This window comes from Lagenorhynchus albirostris, chromosome 10 (assembly GCF_949774975.1).
Source record: "Lagenorhynchus albirostris chromosome 10, mLagAlb1.1, whole genome shotgun sequence".
Classification (NCBI taxonomy): domain Eukaryota; kingdom Metazoa; phylum Chordata; class Mammalia; order Artiodactyla; family Delphinidae; genus Lagenorhynchus; species Lagenorhynchus albirostris.
The window spans coordinates 49,094,635-49,114,420 of NC_083104.1; the positions used below are offsets into that span (position 1 = coordinate 49,094,635).

At 42.0% G+C, this 19,786-nt stretch overlaps 1 protein-coding gene across 3 annotated transcripts in view; it reads right to left on the minus strand.

The window, feature by feature from the left end:
- STAC (SH3 and cysteine rich domain) overlaps positions 1-18,150 on the minus strand; it is a 102,521-nt gene extending 84,371 nt beyond the window's left edge. Inside the window, exon 1 of one of the 3 annotated variants that reach the window (XM_060162401.1) lies at positions 17,617-18,150. In XM_060162401.1, coding sequence (XP_060018384.1) covers positions 17,617-17,727 — 111 coding nt within the window. In that variant the 5' untranslated portion in view covers positions 17,728-18,150. The remainder of the gene's footprint in view (positions 1-17,616) is intronic. The other 2 variants (XM_060162400.1, XM_060162398.1) reach the window with 2 other exon arrangements.
- Positions 18,151-19,786: the final 1,636 nt, after the last annotated feature.

Below are 19,786 nucleotides of genomic sequence, written 5' to 3' on the forward strand. Positions count from 1 at the left end.
ATTTACCCTTTCTTTAGCCTCATAAGGGAATAAAATTTGAAACAGATATAGTGCTTTCCCTACAAGCCGTTACTGCTTTTGGAATGTAGATGTGGAAAAGGTAAATCAAAGAAGCAGCAAACCAACCAGCAAACAACCAACGGGAACTTAGAGCCAGAACTGGGTACAAATGTCAGTGTAGACTCGTATCAGCCACATGCCCCAGGGGAAGTCACTTTGCTTTCCTTAGCCTTGACCTTTGTGGTTTCCTCATCAGTAAAATGAGGAAGAAATGGAATGATGTACACGGATCACCTTGCACAGCAAGGCCTAGGGAAATGTCCATCCCCTCTCCCTTCCCCTTCCCTGGCTCTGCCAAACCCTGTAGTGGGGATTGCACTGCAGGGCCAGCTTCATGGGGTCACCACCTGTGTATGGTCACTCAAAGCCCTGCACTGAGAAGAGCCCTGGGTTTGGTTTAATTCTCTGCTGTTGCTGTCGAAATTCTTAATATGTTTGAACAAGGAGCTCTTACTGTCATTTTGCCCTAGATCTGTAAATTATGCAGCTGGCTTTGCTTGCTGTGACACAATACATGGAAGAATCGGTATTTGTCTTCCCAGTAGACAGGGACGAAGCAGATTCCCAGATGCGTGAAGGCAGCAGCTACGGAACCTTACGGCCGGCTGTCTGTGGCTTCAGCTCTCGCAGTGCCATTTCTACCCAAGTTCCCAAAGCAGCTGGCACAGGGCTCCTTGGGTTTCCTGCAGCACTTGTAACTATAGCTCTGATTTGACACACTTACTATTTTCTATCCAGGTCTTTAAGGTAGTTCTCTGCAAGGTTCTGGAAGTGAAGCAACTTCCTGCCTTTCTGTTAATGACTTTTAAAGGAATGAGCATGTTTGGAGGATAACAAAACTTCTAGGAATAGGCCGGAAAAGGCAGGCTCATGCTGTGCACGTACTAGAGTATGTCCTCGAACGTGAAACCCCTGCCGAGGAGATGCACAGCTGGGAGGTGTCCCTGCCTCCTTCCCGAACCTTCGGTTGGCCATCTGTTCCTTTATTTCCAGAGGGGATAGAGACTGCTTTTCACAAGCCAATATGCCTTCCAAATGGAGGGACAGCAACCTTTTTAGAGGTCTGATTTCCCAGTTGTTTCAAAATGAACCCCAAAAGTTGTTTGTTTGAGCAAAGTTAGTCTCAACCATATGAAGACCTCCTTTGCCTTCTTTATCCAAGTCCACAGCTGGGGAAGGAGGCAGGGGCTATGGGAGGGGGAGAGAGGCTGGGCCAACCCAGCGTGGTCCTGGCGCTCCCCTCCTTGCCAGCTGAGTTCACTCTGGCCATTAGTGGGGTGACAGAGGCTATGGCCTGAGCCCTTACATACACGCAGACCGTCTTGAGTCAAGAGAACATCTGTATGTAATTACAGCCACAGCAGTAAATTAAGAGGATGGGTTCCACAAGGATGAAGGTATCTCAGTGGCAGTACTCAAAGTGTGGTCTCTATACCAAGTGTCAACATTACCTGAATCTTCCAGCACCAAAAGTCTGCAACGACCAAGCACACACGCCTTGTCTCTCGATTTACTGGCCCGTCGTGGGGTAAGCAGTAGAAGCTTAGACTGGGTAACAGCCGTGGCCACCACCTCTCCCCCCAGACCCCCCGTTCACCCTCCTTCTGCCGTATGATGCCGTGGTGCATTAGGGGGTAAGCAGCCAGTTCCCATGGCCTACAGCTCTTAACATGCTTTCATACGGTGGCTGCCTATCAAACTTTTTTCAAATGTAGCGCTCTTCTTCTGACTAAAAAATTAGCAAAATTCCTAGCTGTAGAGCATGGAAAAGGGGAATGACTGCTCTAGCTGAAGCAGCGCAGGTAGAACCCCGAGGTAGTGGGTGCTGTTGGTGTCCTGCCCAGATCCTCTCTACTGGGGCTCTTGCACCCACCTCCCAGATGCCTAGGTTTGCAGATCATTCTTTGTTCCCAGAATTGCCCTCAGCTAATGGAAACTGTCTCCCCTGGGAGACTGTGCAATGTCTCCCTTCCCCTCCGCCGACCCCTGGGGTCAAAGACTGATTGATACAGAGTAAAGCAGTCCTGCCCTATTGCTTTAAGGCCGAAACAACCCTGTGGGGCTGTCTGTGCCCCAGAGCCCCGCTGTGGACCGGGCCAAGACCACCTGAGACTACATTCTTGATCAGCCCCATCTCCTGTCCTCTCCTGCTTTCCTTCCTCCTTGTAGGTTTCTCCTGAGAGTACACCCTCCATAAATTACATGCTTCTGAAACCTCATGCTTTTCTTTTAGAGATATCAACTTAAGGTGAAGGAGAAGGGGGGAAAAAAAAAACCTCAGTACCTTCTGCAGCTACAGCAACTTTACATGTTGGAAACAGGCTTCCTCAAAGTTGGACCTATATGATTTGATGATTCTGACCACTGAGAATGAGGTCAAAGCTGTTGCTCTCCCCATGGGCCTCTGTCTACCCCACAGCTGCTGTCCAGAGCCTGGGAACCAAGGGCATGGGCTCTAGGAATGAGATTCAGGCTCTCTGTGCAGCTGTCCAACCAGGTTGTGGACAAACTTACAAGGGAAGGTCCAATTAAGAACCAGAAAGTGTCCTGCCATGAAGCTAGATGGCCTGGCATATTGCTCTTGGCTCCTGATATACAAGCTTAAAATATCTCCCATCTTCAACCCCATGATTTATTACAAATTAGAGTATCAGGTTTTTTACTTCCTGTTGTCTGCCAAAGTCACCCTATAGGCAGTCTATAAATGGAACTTTGCCAAAATAATTCTAACCACAAGGACTAATAAACAAATCACCTATAAAACCACTGCTTTCTCAGATAAGTTCATAAAATTCATAAAATTCTAGAGCCCTTGGGTTATCAGAACCAGATTGAAGTTACTCCTTCTGGAAAAGAGACCATTCAGTGATTAAGAATCTGCACATTTGAGACGCTTCAGTGGGCTAAGTTGTGGTCTGACATGAAGCCTCCTGATTGTACATCATGTTCTCTCTTTCATTCATCTGAAGAACCGTAAACCACATGCTTTAATTTTGTAAGTTGGATTTTTTTCCTTTTGCTCTTTTTTTTCTCTCACACAACATATTCATGGAACATTTATTTTGATAATGTTACTGTACTTCCAGGCTATATACCTGAGGAGAACAGATAGAGTCCGGTATAGCAATTAGAAAAAAATCACTCCATAGAAATTGACAATAATGAAACCTATTTTGGAATTTACCTTTTCAAATGTTAACTGGAAGGTCAGATCCATTGGGGATGAACACCAGCAAACTGATCAACACACGAAGGATCCAGTACAAATGGATTAATGAAAAAAATGGATACCAGAAACTTGAGCTTAATCAATTTGTCCTTTAAACAAGAATTAAGAACTATCAAACCTATCAGGAACTCAGCAACTGATTATGGAAAATGCAGCTAAGAATCAGAAAATGTAAGCAAAAAGTTCTGATGAACCAATCACTAGGTAAAGTCACTAAGTAAAATCAAACCACTGAAACCCCAAAATCCTCTATTTACTTCCCTGATAGTCCATTGAGTTCAGTTTCTGTTTCCTCTTAAGGAACATGAAATTCCAACTAGTGTGATGATTTATTTTCCAATACAAAAGCAAACGAAAAGAAGCATGCTAGAAGACTCAAAGTAGCCTGCAGAGAGAGGATGGTCTTTGTGTAGGAAGAGTATGAAAAATGTTAGAGTCAGACACAAGAAGCAGGACGGCACAGCAGTATGGAGTCATTAGTGCAAGAGGAAAACTCTCCTGCACGCGAAAAGTTCACTAACTAGTGTTTAAAATGGTGATCCTGAATAATTAGGAAAAGGAAATTACAAAAGCAATATAATTGCTTTGAAATTTACAAAGCATTTGCAGCTCTATTATACGTGAATGAAATTTCATGTGGCATATTCTGCTTTTGAAAGTATGGAGATGTGAACCTTGCAAGCAAAATTCTCAATAGGGAAATGCCTGGAACATAAAAGGACATGTTCTCTTTTATCTGGAAGGGTTGACCCTCCAGAATGACTCCTTTCCTGAGCATCCTTGCCTGAAAAGTTTTCTCTGTACTTTTTTACACTTGGAAAGATGGTGCAATCACTGTGCAAAGTCTTGGGAATGGTCACAGAAGTGGGTGGCAATGTGGGAGAGAGTGGAGACAAGAACTTAGGAGGAGAAAAGTTTAAGGACTTATGAAGTCAGGATATTTGGAAGAGTCATCTGCAGTATATGAAAATCACCGATGTTTATGACAGGGGTAGGGTTGGAATGAGTGAGAGTGAGCCTGGAGAATGGAGAGACCTACTCGGGTTGGTAGATGACTGCTGATTTTAGCAGTGGGTAGAAGAGACTGAGTGTGTGGATTTTAAAGCTATACATTTTAGAGGAGGAGAGATCAAAGTCTGGAAGCAGTAGTGAGGCAGCCTCCTCAACTACCAAGCCTGATGAGGGAGAAAAGAGCCACCATTTGAGAGGCTGCAGGGGAATGGCTGGGCATCAGAGTCAGAAGTGAAGGACACATCAGAGACGTTGAGGAGAGGATTTACTGAAGAGTAAATTCCAGAGGGTAGAGTAGAGAGTACCGACCGCTGGGGAGCATGGCAGACAGAGCTGACGATAGATATGCAGACCTGTATGGAGATTAAACTGTGAGAAAGGAAGGGAGCTCTGCAGCCTTGTGCTCTTCTGGTGATTGACATGCCAGGGAAAGGGGTATCATGGGAATCTTTTCCAAGGTTTCCAAGTTACCTTGTTCTGATAAAACTGAGAGTGCTGGAGATGAAGAGAGGAAATGTGGGGGTCTTACCGGGGCACAGAGCACTCTAGGACCTCTTTTCACTGCTCTCTCTCTCATGTCAGTTTGGAGGGCAAGGTAGCAGTGGCATTCCTGGGAGCTCTGGATCCCTCCTCTTTATTCTTTCTCTTGTGGCTGACCTCAGTCCTTCATGCTGTGGTCACACCTGCTCCCAGACCTGAGGAAAACATGCTGACGGACACTTCAGCTACGGGGGCCATTAGGAACAGACAACAGGTCCAAGTTTCATTTTCAGATAAATGAAGCACCCTCTGAGGGCTGACAGACATCTTGTCTCCTGTCCACCTGCTTCCAAAAACCTCTCTATTCAGGCCCCCTGGGGGTCACTGAGGATGAGTTCTGGTTTTCTGGCTTGGCTTACTCCATGCATGATGCTCATCTCTGGATGAGAACACAAGAAGAACACACAAGAACTGAGCTGGCATCTGAGTTGAGAACGATGAGTTTAGTTGAGGGTAGGTTGAATTTAACATATATGGAGGGCATCAAGACAGGTTGCCCAAAAGGCAGTGGGATATATTGGTCTGGAGCTCAGAAGAGCGATATCTGTGTTGGCTTCAGATTTGGGTGCTATCAGCTGGTGGATGAAATAAAAAGAATAGGTAAGATGTCCCAGAAAGACCCAGAGAGATTATGAAGAGTGAGAAGGGCTGAGGGCTGAGAATAGAATGCTGGGGAAGACCAACACTTGAATGATGGGTGGAGGAGAATGTGATGGCCAACAGAACTAGTGAGGAACTGTTACAGCAGTAGAAAGGGAATCAAAGGAAAAAATGAGATTTAAGGAGGGAGCAAAGAGGGAGCACCTCTCTAGATAAAGGTGGAAACGTGAGCACTGGTATTTAACTTTCCTGATTCCAAATCCAGATCTAAGGGACCACTGGTATATAAACACAGAGAACTACAAAAAAAGGGATTTCATAAGATAAGAACACATAGGAAACCTGCTAGAAAGAGTGAGGATGAGATAAGATTGAAGGAAGGTCCCAGGGCTGTCCTATAATAACTCATCCAGAGATATTATGAAGATTTAAATGAAAGGAATAATTTTCAGGCAAAATACAAGTTAACAAACCTGATTCATGTCAGTTTAGGAAAAGAGAATAGAATAAAAAATACAAAAATGTTTTCAAATTTTATTTTAAAATAGGTGCCAGTTTTAGATATTGTCCCATTTTTTTCAAACATTCAAAGTGGAGATCTGGGTTCTACAAACTATTCACAGAAAAAAACCGAAAAGAAACAAACAAAAACATCCATGTATATCTTCCCAAATAATTTCTTTAAACTTGGCATATCCTTAAAAATAATATCTGACCAAGGACACAAAATGACAGAGAACAATCTTTCTTATGTATATAGATGTAAAAATAATAAAGTACTGGCAATGAAAACCTAGTAGTTTATTAAAAGAAAATCCCCATGGTCAAGTGGGACCTTTTCCAGGAATGTAAGAAGAGTTTAATTTAGGCTATCTATTAATATAATCCATCATATAAAGAGGCCAAAGGACAAAAAAAAAATCACATGATTACTTTGATACTTGCCAAAAAGTCATTTGAAACAATTCCACATCCATTCCTGGTGGAAATTCTTAGTAAGCTAAGAACATTACCCAAATTTACATAAGAAACACTGTCTCAGTTTAATTGCAAACAGAGTGGGAAGTCTGGAATTTGTGTAGAAGGAGGACTTAAGAAATGATTTAGTTGGAAATGGATTTGTCTTAAAGATAAATTTGCAAAGTACCACCTGATGTTTCTCAGGCTGAATGTGTAAATTTTAAGTGGCTTGCAGAGTAACTTGAGATACAAGAGATCTAAGAGTACCCCTTAGTACCAACACTGTACAATATACACCTATACTCAATGTACACTTACAGCAAAACTTAGGTAGCACTTAAAGTTAGGTACTAGCCCAATACCTCCACTGATACTTATTGTATTTTGGGATATCTACTGCAATAATATTCTGTCCCTACCTACCCCACTCCCCTAACCCCCAAAAGAGATAATTATAGTTAGAGAGGCAAAATTATTTTTGTAGATACTATGATAATCTAATAATAATAGCTAACATTGACTCACTATGTGCCATGCACTGTGTTAGGCACTTAGGATACACTCATTAACCTAACCCTAATGACAGTGCTGCAAAAGACCATTAGTATGCTCATTTTACAGAAAGAACAGTAAGGCTCAGGAAAGTGAAGGACAGGGAAGCTCATTAAGTGGCATCCCAAAGCCATACATTGGGATTTGAACACAGCTGCTTCTGACTCCAGAGCCCACAATGAATCAGTAAGCAACACTGTACTTCTTTATTAATGAATAAGAAATGGAATCTAAAAGACCTTAGATTACAAAATTAATATAAAACTAGTATAAAATATCCAGGAAATAGCTAACAGAGGATTGGGCAAAAAGTATTTGAAGAAAATTACTAAGCATTTATGAGTGGCATAAAAGACGTTTCAATAACTAAAGATATATACTATGTTCCTGGATGAGAAATCCCACTATATGTAAAGATTTTGCTGAAACAATCTTAAAAGTTTCATGCAATTCTTCTCAAAATACTATATTTATAACTTGATGGAAAATCAAAACAGTGAGTGCAGTTAAATAAATAAATTCCCAGGAAGGTACCTGTATTATCAGTTATCAGTCTATTATAAAGCTACAGTAATTAAAACATTATAATTGTAATGTCAAAGTAGTGTGTAGTAATAAATGCAAAATCATTAGAATATAACAGATGACTGTAAAAGACAACCTAGTACATATTACCATTTATTACATAATAGAGCCAACATTTCAAATGAATTGTTCAACAAGTGGTTTTTTTCATTCAGAAAAAATTAGAGTTCTTCCTTACCCCATAACAACATAAATTCCGGATGGATTAAAGTGATAAAAGTAAAAAGTATATAATAAGGAGCTAGAGAAACACACAGATTAATATTTATTTGCTCCCAGGGTGGGGAAGACCTTTCTAAATATAAATGGGAAAAAGAAGCCATAGCTAAATAAATTTGAGACATTTAACAACATAAAAAAAAATCTTCCATGTTGAAAATGTAATAAAATTGAAAAACAAATTTGAATCTGGGAAAACGTTAGCAACATATATGAAAGATTGTGGTTTTAATATTTATAAAGAATTTTAAAAAAATCAATAGGAAATAAATGCTCTATTAAAATAGATGAATATATAATTCACAAAAGAAAAAATATTTTAATATAAAAATAATACTTTCTAGTGAATAAATGTAATAAAACAATAAAAAATTTCAATATATCTTTGCCCTTCAAATTTGCTGATAAAAGGCTATACATCTAAAAATAACAAAAATAACTAACAGGAAAGAAAACAACTCAAAAACCAGGCAAAGGCCTTGAATGGACATTTCTCCAAAGAAGATATACAAATGACCAATAAGCACATGAAATGATGCTCAACAACACTAATCAGTAGAGAAATGCAAGCAAAAGCCACAATGAGATAGTATCTCACTCCCATTAGGATAAAAAAACCCCCAGAAAATAACTAGTGTTGGTGAGGATGTAGAGAAATTGGAATCCTGTTCATTCCTGGTGGGAATCTAAAATGGTACAGCCATTGTGAAAAACAGTATGGTGAATCCTCAAAAGATTAAAGAGAGAATTACCATATAATCCAGCAACCTCACTTTTGGCTATATACCTAAAGGAAATGAAAGCAGGGACTTGAACAGATACTTGTACACCCGAGTTCATAGCAGCATTATTCACAATAGTCCACTGATGGATGAATCGATAAAGAAATGTGGTATATACATACAATGGAATATTGTTCAGCCTTAAAAAAAGAAGGAAATTCTGACTTATACCACAACATGGATGGACCTGGAAGATTTATGTTAAGTTATGTTAAGATAAGCCACTTACAAAGGGACAAACATTAAATGATTCATCATATATGAGGTACCTAGAGTTGGTCAAATTCATAGAATCAGAAAGTAGAATAGTAGTGGTTGCCAGGAGCTGGAAAAAGTAGGAGATGGGGAATGACTTTAATGGGTACAGAACTTCAGTTTGGGAAGATGAAAAAGTTCTAAACATGCAGACGGTTATACAACAATATGCATATATTTAATGCCACAGAAAACTACACTTAAAATGTAACCATTTAAAAATTAGTAAGAAGGTAAATTTTATGTTATGTGTATTTTAACTCAAAAAAAATCCTAGGGAGATTGAATTTTACTGCCTACATATAGTGGAGATCTGAAAAGAAAGAATGAACAAGAAACAACTTTCTCACCAATTCAGGTTGATGAGAAAGAAAATCTTAGTATAGACATAAGGTGGACAATAAACAAACAAATATTTCCTTGGGAATTCATAATCACAGATCTGCCTTCACATAGATTTGGGGCTTAAATTTATACAACACAACTTGGTCTGAGAATCCCCAAACTGAAAAAAAGTAACAAAGATTTAGGTTCTCAGGTAACGATGCCTTGGGGCACTTGGTGGAAGCAATCTCTGTACAGTGGACTCTATTACTGGAAGAACTAATAGTATGAGGATGTCCATTCTCTCCAAATGGATTTGTAGATTTAACGCAACCCCAGTCAAAATCCTAGCAGGTGTTTTTGTGGAAACTGATTAGCTGATTCTAAAATGCATAATGGAAATGTCAAGGGCCCAAAATAACCAAAGCAGTTTTGAAAAAGCAAGGCAAAGCCAGAAGTCTTACTCTGCCAGATATCAAAACTTTTTAATAAAGCCATTATATTTAAGACAGTGCTGTGCTGGTACAAGGACAGACAAATAGACCAATGGGGCAGAGCATCAACCTCCACATAAATCAAAAATATAGCCATCCAATTTATGGCAAAGGTGGCAGTGCAGTGCCGTAATGAATCTTGACCTCTACCTCACACCCACAGCAATTTCAAATGGATTATAGACTTATGTGTGAAAGGCTAAGCAAAAACATTTCTAAGAAATACTAGGAGAATACTTTCATGCCTTTGGGGTAGGCAAAGATTTCATAAGGAGAACACAAAAAGCACTAACAACCATAAGTGAGAAAATTAATAATTTGACTACACTCAGTAAGAATTTCTGTTAAGAAAAGAAAAGCCACAGGATAGAAGAAGATATCTGCAACCCATTTATCTTTAAAAGTACTTGGATCTAGAATATGTAAAGAATTCATATAAATTTTTAAAAATGACATATAAACTAATAAGAAAATAGACAAAAGATTTGAATAACTACTTCACAAGAAGACATTCAAATGCCCCAAAGCATAAAAACTGCTTAATTCGGGACTTTCCTGGCAGTACAGTGGTTAAGACTCTGTCCTCCCAATGCAGGGGAGAAGGGTTTGATCCCTGGTCAGGGAACTAAGATCCCGCATGAGGCATGGCCAAAACAAAACAAAACAAAACAAAAAAAACTGCTTAATTCATTAGTCATTGGGGACATACAAGTTAAAACCACGGCACAATACCACTAATCACCTATGAGAATGGCTGAACTGAGAAATATAGACAATACCAAATGTTGGTGGGATGAGGATCAGATGGAACTCTTATACATTGTTGGTGGGATTACGAATTGGTACAGATGCTTTGGAAAGTTGACAATATCTACTAACACTGAACTTATGTATACCCTACAGCCCAGCAATGTTGCTCCTAGGTATACACCCAACAGAGGTACCACAAGGAATATGTATAAGGATGGTCAAAGGGGTATAACTTCTAGCAGCCAAAACCAAGAAACAATCCAAATGTCCACCATCAATAGAATGGTTAAATAGTGGTCTATTCACACAGTGGAATTCTATATAGCAATGACAATGAAAACTATTGCTACATGCAATGGTATAAATGAATCTCACAACATAATGCTAAGTGAAAGAAGCCAAGCAGAAAAGAGTACACACTGTATGATTCCATTTATATAAAGGAAGGTTAATTTATGTTGTTAGAAGTCAAAATATTTACCTTTGGGAAGGCAGTGACAGAAAAGGGTATGAGGGAGATTCTGGGGTGCTGATAACATTCTATTTCTTGATTTGTGTTTTGTTTACATACTGATCAATAATTTATTTTTTGAAAATTCATTGATCTGTAATCTTGTGTGCACTTTTTGGTATGATGTTATACTTCAAAGTTTACAAGAAAAAAAGCTATGATAGGGCTTCCCTGGTGGCACAGTGGTTAAGAATCTGCCTGCCAATGCAGGGGACATGGGTTCGAGCCCTGGTCTGGGAAGATCCCACATGCCGTGGAGCAACTAAGCCCATGCGCCACAACTACTGAGCCTGCGCTCTAGAGACCGTGAGCCACAACTACTGAAGCCCGCGTGCCTAGAGCCCATGCTCCGCAACAAGAGAAGCCACCACAATGAGAAGCCCGCGCACTGCAATGAAGAGTAGCCCCCCACTTGCCGCAACTAGAGAAAGCCCATGTGCAGCAACGAAGACCCAACACAGCCAATAAATAAAAATAAAATAAATAATAAAAATAAAAATTCTAAAAAAAAAAGCTATGATAGATCTTTCTAGAGAGCACTGTGTCAGTGAGAATAAAAGACCTTCCAAGTGTTTATATCCAGACCTAGCAATTTTGCTTCCCATGAAACGACTCAGAAAAATATTCAAATGTTGATGTATCAGGAAGCCCGTTTAAATATTGATATTTTTTTAAAGCTTGAAAGCTGAGAAAGAATCTAAATGTACCATCAGAAGAGACTGACGAAATAGATATGGTACAACAATGACATATACCATCTTTATTTAATACTTATCTAAGAATACAAGAAAACTGTTTATGTACATTAGGTAGAAGAAAAAACACAATGTGCATTTATGTATACACTATTTCAATTCTGTTTCAAGCGTGTGTGTGTGTGTGTGTGTGTGTGTGTGTGTATGTGTTAAAGGAAACCTGAAATACAGCAAAAAAACCTAACAATCCTTATGTCTAGGTCATTGTATGATAAATTAATTTTTATATATTCTGTGCTTTCCAGTTTTCTACACTTAGTGCTTATTACTTTTATAATCATGAAAACAACTTAATAAGGACATAGTCAACCTTATAAATCCAGCTGTATCTGAGCAACGCTTAGATTCTTTGGCAATGTGGAGGAAACAGCAGGTTACTTTTGCCAGAACCATTTCTTTGGATTGAAGTATAAATGGGAAGTGAAGAAGAGAAAGTAAATACAAATGATTCCAAGTATCTTGGCTGGAAGGGAAAATATCTTGCTTTCTTTGACATTCTGTAATTCTTTTAGTCTAGACCAGTGTTTCTCAAACTTGGCTGTACAATGAAATCACTAAGGAAGCTTTATAAAAATGCTGATTGCTGGGACCTTCACTCACAGATTTCAATTTAATAGGTCTAGCCTATGGTCTGGACTCTCCAGGGGATTTGAATGCAAGGCCAAGGTTCCATTTTCTTTCTTCTCCCCTGAGTAGAAGTTAAATTCCTTATCAATAATAGCTTCATATATATGTAATGGGTGAGCTGGCCACAAAGTAGGCAGTCAATAAATAGTTGTTGATTGATGGACACAGAAACCTTTCCGGGAGATGCAGGGCACATCTTCATGGTTAGGAATTGCTTCTCGATAGCTTAGAAGGTGGTCCAGATTCAGAGAGAAGCATCCACGAATGAGGGGACACCTTGGTCCATGGCTCCAGTGGTGCCCTAGGTGGCTTATATCAACCTTTCAAAATCAAAGTCACATGCTGGTGAGTCTATGGCTAATCTTCTTGGGGATGCAACATAGCTAAGACGAAATCTCACTGCAGTCAACAGTATAACTGAAAGTGCAAAGGGAGGAAAACTCAGTTATACTACGGGAACGTCATTTTTGATTATTGAAATTCTTCCAATGATGACATTTGTGATTGGTCAGTGACAGAATCATCTAATTTGAAGCAGGAAGAGAAAGTAAATAACGCTTTATGCTTACAAATGCTTTCAACATATTGGGTGTTTTACCTATTCTCAGGCTTTACAAAAAGCCATACCAACTGGGGATTAGCATCCCCATTCTAGATTTTAGGAAGCTGAGGCTCAGGGAGGTTAGGCAGCTTGCTCATAGACACAAAGATGGCAACTGATAAGAAGAGATTTGACCTCTTATTTATTTGACCTCAAAACCTACAATCCCTTCATATCATCAAAATGTGACTTTGTGTCATATAAGCGATGGCAAAGGGCATCCATACAAAACTTCATGTGACACCTTAGTAAGATTTCTATGTTGTCAATAAGTTAGTAGGAGAAAAGACATTCATTGCAATAAGGGTTGCTGAAACATGAAATTTTTCTTAGTATTCAATGGTCTCTGTCAAGTACTTAGAAAAAAAATTAGATTGTGGTCTTTCTGGGATAGTTAGTGGAAAGATACAGGGGTGAGGTTCATTAGTGGCTTTCAAACTCTTTCAACTAGACTAATTTTATGAAAAACAAAACCACATAAACTAGATTATGACTTGTGCTTACTGGAATTTACTCTGAGGAAATTGTGCTGGGGTATCCAAGGTCCAAGACGGGGACCTTCCTTAGACTATTGGCAGTAACTACCTGTGTGATCTTAGGCAAGTCACTACCTCTCTCTGGGCCTCGATTTACTCAACAGAGGAAAAAAAAAGGGAGGGGATATTTAAATAAACTTTGAAGGCTACAAACACTTTATTGAGCTGGTATAAACTATGGATCCTTTCCCCAGACAATGCACATATACATGTACACAAGCAATTTTGAAAGTTCTGGTTGTTCACAGATATTCCAAAGACAACTTGTGGACCTCCAAAGAATATACTGATGCTTGATTTAAAACACCTGGAGTATGTGATAATGGGACTGTAGTCATGTTTACAAAAAGAGCCCTTATTCTTTAGAGATGCATCTGGAAATATTTACGAATGAAATGCTTTGATGCCTGGAACTTGCTTTAAATGATCCAGTGTGCATGGGGAGGGGTGGGGGTAGTGCTGGGGGTAACAGCTGAAGCAAGGTTGTCCATGAACTGATAATTGGTGAAGCCAGGTGATTAGGTACATGATGGTTCTTTATAGTATTTTCTCTGTGTTGAAATTTTCCATAATAAAATAAATTTACACAATAAAAATTAACCATAATTTTACAAATACCCAGAATATATCATCTCCAGTGTTTCCAATTCTAATATTCTATGATTTAGCATTCCAAAGAATCTGCAGAAATGGACTTCCGGAAACATTTTACATGCTCAGGGCATTGAATCATTATCATTCTTCTCTAATGGACCCTCTAGACCAAAGGGTTTGCTGTGGCCCGGTTTTCCAGATGGTTCTGTGATATTCCATTCTGTAAATATACTTTTAGGGAAAGAGTAGCAAAATCAAATGCAAAGAAGCTGTATAAGAACTGGGCTTTAATCATTTCACATGATAATGTGGCTCAATTTATTTTCAAAGATTTCTTAAGATGAGAAGACCAAAATATGGTTGCAAATGGCTTTTAGTAGCATATAAAATACTTGGTTAGGATGTTATGTGAAACAGTACAGGATGTAAAACAGTACATAGGCATGAGAGACGGCTGCAGGTGGTTGACAACTTGTCCTCCAGAGCCATGCTGCCTGGGTCCCTGTCCATGCTGTGTCACTCAACTAACTATACAATTGTGGGGGAGTCACCTAACCTTTCTGAGTTTCCGCTTCCCTATCCATAAAACAGAAATAATAGCAGAATCTCCCTCACAGGGTTATTATGAAGGGTCAATTTGTGCCTGACAGACCAAACACTCAGTAGATGCTCACCATTTTTCTCTCAACTGTGTAAATATAAAAATTAATGAAGGGCTTCCCTGGTGGCGCAGTGGTTGAGGGTCCGCCTGCCGATGCAGGGGACATAGATTCGTGCCCCGGTCCGGGAAGATCCCACATGCCGCGGAGCGGCTGGGCCCGTGAGCCATGGCCGCTGAGCCTGCGCGTCCGGAGCCTGTGCTCCGCAACGGGAGAGGCCACAACAGTGAGAGGCCCGCGTACCGGTAAAAAAAAAAAAAACAAATGAAAAGAGGCAAATATACAATCAAGATATCAGTAGGTGTCTCTGGACTGGACCAGTGGGGAATTTTTTAAACTTTTTTTCAGGACTTTTCAAATTTCCACAGAGTATTTGTTACTCTTATCATGAGAGAAAAAAGTTATTTTAAAAATGTGTAGTGAAACCTAACAATCAAAACAAATCAACATATATAACCAAACAGAAACAGACTCACAGATACAGAGAATAAACTAGTGATTGCCAGAGCGGAGGGAGGTGGGGGGAATGAGTGAATGAGGTGAAGGGGATTAAGAGGTACAAACTACTAGCTATAAAATAAGTAAGTCACAGGGATGCAATGTACAGCACAGGGAATGTAGTTAATAATATTATAATAACTTTGCGTGATGACTAATCTATAAAGACATTGAATCACTATGTTGTACACCTGAAACAAATACAGTACTGTAAGTCAACTAGGCTTTAATAAAATAAAAGAAAAAACTAATTTTAAAAGTCTTTCTTGAGAAAGTTTACTGTCCAGAGGGGCTGAACCATGCTGTCCCACACGGTATTTTGACAAACAAACCACTTCAGAGGAGAGTAAGATGGGATGACTACATGTCCACATTCTCCTACCAGACGCTCATCCTCAAGGTGGAGGATCCTTCTTAACGTCAATAAGCTTTAAAATGTGGCACTGCTGGTGCAGAATAAATACAGCCTGCCTCTACTACCCCTGTTTCATGCCATCCTAATGTTCCCTTACCATAACCCCTCCACATCAGCAGTTTAGCCTTTTTAGAAGCATGGGCCCCTTGGAGAGTATCAAAAACACTATGCCCCCCCTCAAATTTCACCTTCAGGCACAACATTTTGCATTCAATTTCTTGGGGTTCACGGGCCCCCCCACAGTCCATCTCCACTGATTAAGAACACCTAAGCCATGACAGCAAATTTAGGAATGTACAAATACACTTTGAGAAAAACTGACGTGTGCAGATCCAAAACCATAAGCCAGATAAGTTGGTGGATAATGACGGGTATTACATACGTAGGTTTTGCTTTGCCAAAGAATTTACATTAGGATATCTATAAATAGCAAGCCCATACAGTGTTTGAACTGTGCTTCTGTATAAGCAAATCCTAAGCGCTTTCCAGAACGTACATACTGCAGAGCAACAGGCCCAATTCAAAAAGTTGAATACTAGTTTCTCTCTTGAGTTTAGCTGCATTCATTTACAGTATTCTAGATCACCTTTGAAGTGGCCGCTACCCCATATCACTTAGGTGAATGAAGGTCAATGATGGACAATGATGAGAGCGCCAGAAACTTCCGGTCGGAGGGGTAACGGTCCATGTGTAGGGGTTGTGAGATGGATTTGGAGTGAATCATCTATGGTGAGATGGATCCCATCTCCTTATCTCAGGAAGGAAAAGGGTAAACATGGATCGAGTCCTTACACTGTACTGGGATGTACAGTCCTTACACTGTACTTACTATGCCTCACAATGATTCTGGAAGGTGGGGTTTTGCCCCCATTTCCAACTGTGTTTTATAAAAGTTAACACATATTTCAGGTCAGATATTTATCCAAAAAATAAAATAAAGATAATGCAAAGCTCTTTGTCTTGGATTAGCATCTCTGATGGCTAACTTTTGAAGGCTGGGGTACACACAGTGGGCAGCATCACTTAAACTGAGAGCCCCTTAGCTGTGCTTTTGATCCTGCTGATTTGTCAATGGCTTCCAGGGATGTGTGTGAAGGGAGATAAGGATGGGACTCTTCTTTGCCCCATCTGACCTGCCCTCCAGACTGGCATCCTCCTTTCCTTCATTCCTACACAGGAACTGCCCCACATTCCAAAGACATCCAGGGAACACAAAAGGAGATCTGGATAAAGAGCCAGGAGTCCTGCCCTTAAAAAATCCATATAACTACAAACTCCATCTTATGGTTTTCACTCCCGGCTGAGATGCCATTTGGCATCGCACAGCTAGCAGCCGCATTTTACTTTATCCTCTTCCAAGATTTCCAAACATGTGCCTGGCACCCACGAGAGTTTCAGAGGAAGTGTACCAGCGACAGAAGTGCTGCGGGGTTGGTTTTGTGTATGTCAGTATAACTCTCATGAAAGCAAGTGTAAGTCCGAGGATTAACTTCCACAAGAGGAACATCAACTTTCCCGAGAACGCGTCATTTCCCTAGTTTTTCTGAAATGAGCTGTATCTGAGGTTAGTGATGAGCCCTGTTAAGCAAAGGGTCTCAGACCTTTGGGATACAGGCAAACCTCTGCTGGTCCGCAAGTGCCCCAGCTTTTCTGGAGGAGTATCCCTCGGCTGTTTGTCCCTCAGCCTTCAGAAGCCACGTAATACTTGCACGCGCTTTGGGTACATGCAGGTTCAAAGCACAGAACAACCCCGCCACCACCACCCAAGAAAGCTATATGAACCAGGAGTCTACTGAATTGCGGGTGCTCGCAGGGTGGAAGCCCTGCGCAAAGCCCCCGGGCTGTGTGGGCAAGAAAGCTGGGTCTCCAGGGATGTGGTCCAGCATCGCTATCAGAGAGTCCTGCCGTACATTCAAGTCTCAAGGGAGGTACCGTCCTTGAGAGGAACTGGGGACGCGTCTCAGACTCTGGCGCCAGCGCCAGTAGGGAGGAAACAAAGGTGGACAGAGGAGAGAAGGAGAGTGAGTTTGTATCCTCTCGGGGCAAGCGTGCGCGGTACCTTGGATTCCTGGCTGCCGGTGGATGCAGGAGAGGGCGGTTGTTCGGCGTTCGTCGTCTCCTTGGGCAGCCCGTCCACGCCGTCCTCTCGGGCGCCGCTCGGGGGGATCATCTTGGCGGCGCGGGAAAGGTGTTGGGCTCCCGGAGGAAGAGCGAGGCTAGCCTCCCTGCGGCGCGCCCTCCTCGCCGCGGGCCGGCTTGCTCAGCTCCGGAGGCCGGGGACTGCCATCCTAGCCGAGGCGCCGACGCGCCCTCCTTCGGCCTCGCCCCCGCCCCGGCCCTGCCCACCTCCCCGGCACTCCCGCGGGCAGGGGGAAAGCGCGCCGCCCCACTGCGCCCGCGGCCACCTCGCGGGGGACCGCACAGTCGTGACTGGGCTCGGGCTGGCCCGCCCCCCGGAGAAGAGGGGTGGGAGGTGGCTCCGGGGCGGGGCTGCGCGGGGCCCCGCGGGGAGCAGCGGGGCAGAAGTGGGCAGCGCCTTCGGGAGGCCCTCCGGGGAGGCTGGGCGCGCGCAGCACGGTCGGGGAGATGCTTTAGGAAGTAGACGGAAAATTCAGACCAAACGCCCGAATGAATGATCCAGCTGGAGAGACCACCTGCAGTAACTCCCTCCTGTACCCTGAGAAACATCGACTCTCAGGGAGCCGGTGACTTAGCCAAGTTATTTATAGGGTTCAGTGACGGAGGAAGCAGAGCTGGAGTTCCCTGGCCTGAGGGCGCTCCTCTTTCCTCGGTTCAGTTTTGGACTACAGCAGGGGGATACTGCAAAATGTGGATGTGTCCTAGTTTTGTTGTGCATTTATGTGCTAAGCCGTCACACTTTTAACCGTATTTAATCCTCAGAGCCACCTTATTAGGCTAGGTGTTACCAGTCGCATTTATAGATGAGAAAACTGGGAGGCTCAGTAATTTGTTCCAAGTCGCTAAACTGTAAATGGTGGAGCTGGGATCTGAACCCATTTTGGCGTCAAAATCCATGGTTTTTGGACTGTGGAGCCTTAAATCTAGGCCAAATCTTCACAGCTGAGGAGCAAATGGGTGTTGCAGTAGAGCAAGGATGTCAGGGCTGTTTACAGAGGGGCAAACCAGTACCTACACCTTAGTAGGTCTTTCGGAAACAGAGAGATGGGATAAAGGGGCAGAAGAATCCAGTATCTTTTGAAGAAAAACTTCAGTGTGCAGGGAAAGGAAATACATCTGGATTTTTAAAAAATAAATTTATTTTATTTATTTATTTTTGGCTGCATTGGGTCTTCGTTGCTGTGCATGGGCTTTCTCTAGTTGTGGCGAGAGGAGGCTTCTCTTGCTGTGAAGCACGGGCTCTAGGCGCACGGGCTTCCGTAGTTGTGGCATGCGGGCTCCGCTGTTGTGGCTTGCAGGCTCTAGAGTGCAGGCTCAGTAGTTGTGGCGCACGGGCTTAGTTGCTCCGTGGCACGTGGGATCTTCCCGGACCAGGGCTCGAACCCATATCCCCTGTATTGGCAGGCTGATTCTTAACCACCGGGCCACCAGGGAAGTCCTACATCTGGACATTTAAAAGGCTCCCCCCTCCCCAAATACAAAACTCCTTAATTTTCCAACAGGAAACTACAAACTTATGTTCAGATTTTATTTAATAGCTATAAATGTTTGCAAGGCCAGTTTCACGGTGTTAGCAAATGCAAGTTCTTGTGCCCAATGCACAGTAAAGCCAAACAAACTGAAAAATCGGAGTTTGGAGCAGAGAAAGGTTTATTGAAGGGCCATGCAAGGAAACAGGTGGTTTGTGCCCCAAACCCCCAAACTCCCAAACTCCTCCAAGGGTTTCAGCAAAGCACTTTGTTTTTAATTTTATTATTATTATTTTTTAATGTATTTATTTTATTTTTGACTGCATTGGGTCTTTGCTGCTGTGCGCAGGCTCTCTCCAGTTGTGGCGAGCGAGCGCTGCTCTTCGTTGTGGTGCGCAGGCTGCTCATCGTGGTGGCTTCCCTTGTTGCGGAGCACGGGCTCTAAGCACAGAGGCCACAGTAGTGTGGCACGCGGGCTCAGTAGCTGTGGCTCGCGGACTCAGTAGTTGCAGCAAAGCACTTTTAAAGGCAAGATGAGGGAAGGGCGTGGTTAGTTGTTGTGAACTTCTTGGTGTAAGAATTCTTTGTTCTTCCAGCTATCCACATAGGTCAGGATGTTCC